Here is a 3,241-nt window from a genome sequence, read left to right on the forward strand (position 1 = left end):
AAAATTGCAACGGGCATGGAATGAGAATAGCGAAATTAGCGTGCCCCCAAATTGCAGACATGGCACCAGTGGGCGCACAACGTGCCTGAACGATCGATGAGGATTGTATTTCAATTTTAATTTAAATAAAAATATATAATTATATATATATATATATATATTTTGTTTGAGAGGTAGATTAATTGTTGATTAAAATAGTGGAAAATAAAAATTTGAAAAAGTTCAAAATTCAAATCTCAAATTGTGACCTAGTTTATAGAAAAGATAAGTCATAAATCTCAAAAATTTATTAATAATTATGTACTATGTGTCAAACAAACGGTTAGATTCCTCTAAAATATTTTATTTATATATATAATTTAAAATAATTATAAAAAAAAAAATTATATATATATATATTGTGAAAATAAAAATTAAAATAAAATAAAAAATTAGCCTCCCACGAATATTCGAAGAAGAACATTGCTTTGATCCATGTCTTTAGTGTAACCCAATACGTGTCAACTTTAGATTGTTCCACCTAAGAATATTAAAATTTTAAATCCGGAAGTGGCTGAACGATTAATGAGGGTGAGAGATTTACGTGGCAGAGCAACGTATTTCAGATTTAATCTAAATAAAAATAAATTTAATTATAAATAATTATATTATTTAAAAAAAAAAATCCGGAATTGGCTGAACGCTTAATGAGGGTGAGAGGTTTACGCGGCAGACCAATGTATTTCAAATTTAACCTACCTAAAATAAATATTTAAATAAAAAATTATATTATTTAAAAATTATATAATAATTATTTTAGAATTAAAAAATTAAAATTACTATCGTTTGAAAATATAAAATGTACATTTCTGTAGTGTAACCCGATACGTGTCATTTTTTAAGGTTGTTTACGTGGTTAAGAATATTAAATTTGAATTTCCAATTTCAAAAAACCCATTTAAAAGAAAATTATTCTGCTGAGTCATAGAATACTGTACAAGTGGGCAGATTTATTAAATGGCATCATTTCTCGCTGACTTAATCAGCGAGTCACACTTTTGCGGAGTGAGAATTGAACCGTAATTTTTCAATGGTAAAAATATTTTAATATAATAAAACTTTACCAAAATTATTTGAAGGATAACACTTAACCAGTTGAAGCAACTCTCAAAACTCCACCACACAGATTCTATTTTCAAAAATATAAAAAAACCAAACCTCCACCACAGATTCTATTTTAAAAAATATAAAAAAATTAAAATCGAGTTGATTTTACGAACGCAGCCAATTTAAAGCGAGAATCTTGATGGACGATTATAGAAACCTTTCAGTATTGGACAAATAAAAGTGATGAAATTCCAGAAATTTATGATGAAATTATGTGTATGAAGTAATAGATATTACATTTCTTCGAACCCTCCCGGTCGGCGCAGAGAGTATTTCTGATAAGAAGAGTTCGAAATTCTTGTGCGAGGATCCTCCTCTTTCGCAGCCACCTTCAATTGTGTTACCTTTTTCCTTTATTGGTTGCCCTCTTCTCCGCGCCATTAACACTTTAACGATTCTTTCCACATCATCTCTCGCGACCAGCCAGAGAATCATTTTCGATTCTCTGGGGGGTGCCTCCAGTGCTCTATGGATCTCATCCACCACAAACTTTGAGTTGAAGTGCTGCTCGGCGTAGAGAGGCCACGCGATCATGGGAAAACCCATGCTCGGCGTAGAGAGGCCACGCGATCATGGGAAAACCCATCGTCGTTGTCTCCATCACTGCGTTTCGTTCCATCGACAGTGGGACAGAAAGCCGCCAGTGGAAGGATGGCCCGGGATGCTCAACTGTGGCGCCCACCCCACAATGAAAATCCCTTGCTTCTTCTCCACCATGCGACCGTGGAATCCCTGGGGCAGAAAGTCGAGGACGGACGAGAACGCCTTCGAGCCGGTGTCCAACGGCCTCCTCAGAACCCACAAGAACTTCAACCCATTCGCCTCCAAACCCATAGCCAGCTCCTCCATCTGAGTAATGGATATGGAATTCTCGCTGCTGAAAGAAATGTAAAGCACGGACGCTTCAGCCTGCGCATCAAGCCATTCCAAGCACATCTCCTCCTCCGTATTGAACCCCGTCTGGAGCGCTGGGGCAATCCTGCAGGGTCGGTCCTTAAACGCCTCGGGAGGGAGCAGCGGACCAATTGTCGTGAGAGTGCCGTTAATCTTCTGAAAATGCTCCACAAACTCTGCCTCAAGCTCGTAAAAGGTATTGGCGATGGTTCTCAAGCTCTGTTTGTTGCCTTCGCTCTGTCGCTTCCAGAACGGACACCTCGCACTCTCTGCCGTCGCCTCCACCAGCTCCGGCAGCTTCTGGAGGCCGGTGAGACGAACTTCCATGGGAAGCCCCGGAACAACATATCGACAAGAAGCGGTGCGCGGCAGATTGCGAGGGAGAACTTCCCACATGATCTGAGGGATTGACTCTGAGAACATTCCACAGATGTCGAAGCACACTCTCGGGATGTCGAATTTTTGGACGACGGCGGAGGCCCAGCCCAGGAGGAAATCTGCGATAAGGCAGACCGGTGGGGTAACGGAACTGGTACCGCTTATTTCTCCTCTCAGAAATCGCTGGAGGAAGCTGTGGAAAGGGCCCTACAAACTCTCGTTGGCGGGGCGTGTATAGTGGGCAGCTTATGCCACTGCACGCTGTTGCTGGTAACCATGCCGACGGCCAGCTGGTCTGTGGGGATCTCCATTTAAACCAACTGGATGTCCAGCCCCCTCTCCTTTGCAGCCTTCACCTTTGCTTTCAAGAGAAGGCATGTGATGAAAAGTGACAACGAAGGTAACGGTAAGGCCCTTGGCAGCCAATTTCAGGGCGAGGTGCATGAAGGGGATGAGATGACCCTCACCCAGAGACGGCAGCATCATCACAGTAACCCTTCTACTCTCTGCGCTGGACGCCATTGATTGTGTGTGTATGCTTTCTACTCACAAACAATAAATCAGAGGAAGCAAACACAGACGGGCAATTCAATAAAAGCGAAACCCCAATAAGAATTAATATATGGAGAAATAATCAAAGAGAGATTGAGCAGATGAGTAACAGCAACACAACATCCTCCGCGATTCACTTTCAAAAGTCTGGGTCTTGCTGGAAGCCTTCGTTTCTGCAAATCTCGCAGAGCGGAAAATTTTGGAGGAATTTTTCAGGGTTTTGAGATATTATCTTTGAAACTTTCATATATGTATATAAATGGAGGGATTT

General features: G+C 40.8%; 1 protein-coding gene across 1 annotated transcript; it reads right to left on the reverse strand.

Annotated features, from left to right (window-relative positions):
* Positions 1-1,717: 1,717 nt before the first annotated feature.
* On the reverse strand, positions 1,718-2,918 carry LOC149146479 (scopoletin glucosyltransferase-like). The gene has a single exon (XM_089450260.1). The coding sequence runs from the start codon at positions 2,461-2,463 to the stop codon at positions 1,747-1,749; it is 717 nt and encodes a 238-aa protein (XP_089306386.1). The 5' UTR covers positions 2,464-2,918; the 3' UTR covers positions 1,718-1,746.
* Between the last annotated feature and the right edge of the window lie 323 nt (positions 2,919-3,241).

This window comes from Pinus tabuliformis, chromosome X, assembly GCF_031772625.1.
Source record: "Pinus tabuliformis cultivar Carrire ecotype Pingquan chromosome X, CPIR1, whole genome shotgun sequence".
NCBI classification, from domain to species: domain Eukaryota; kingdom Viridiplantae; phylum Streptophyta; class Pinopsida; order Pinales; family Pinaceae; genus Pinus; species Pinus tabuliformis.

Bases quoted from the DNA above. Each gene is read 5' to 3' on its own strand.
- LOC149146479 (XM_089450260.1), bottom strand. From the start codon at position 2,463: ATGTTCTCAGAGTCAATCCCTCAGATCATGTGGGAAGTTCTCCCTCGC.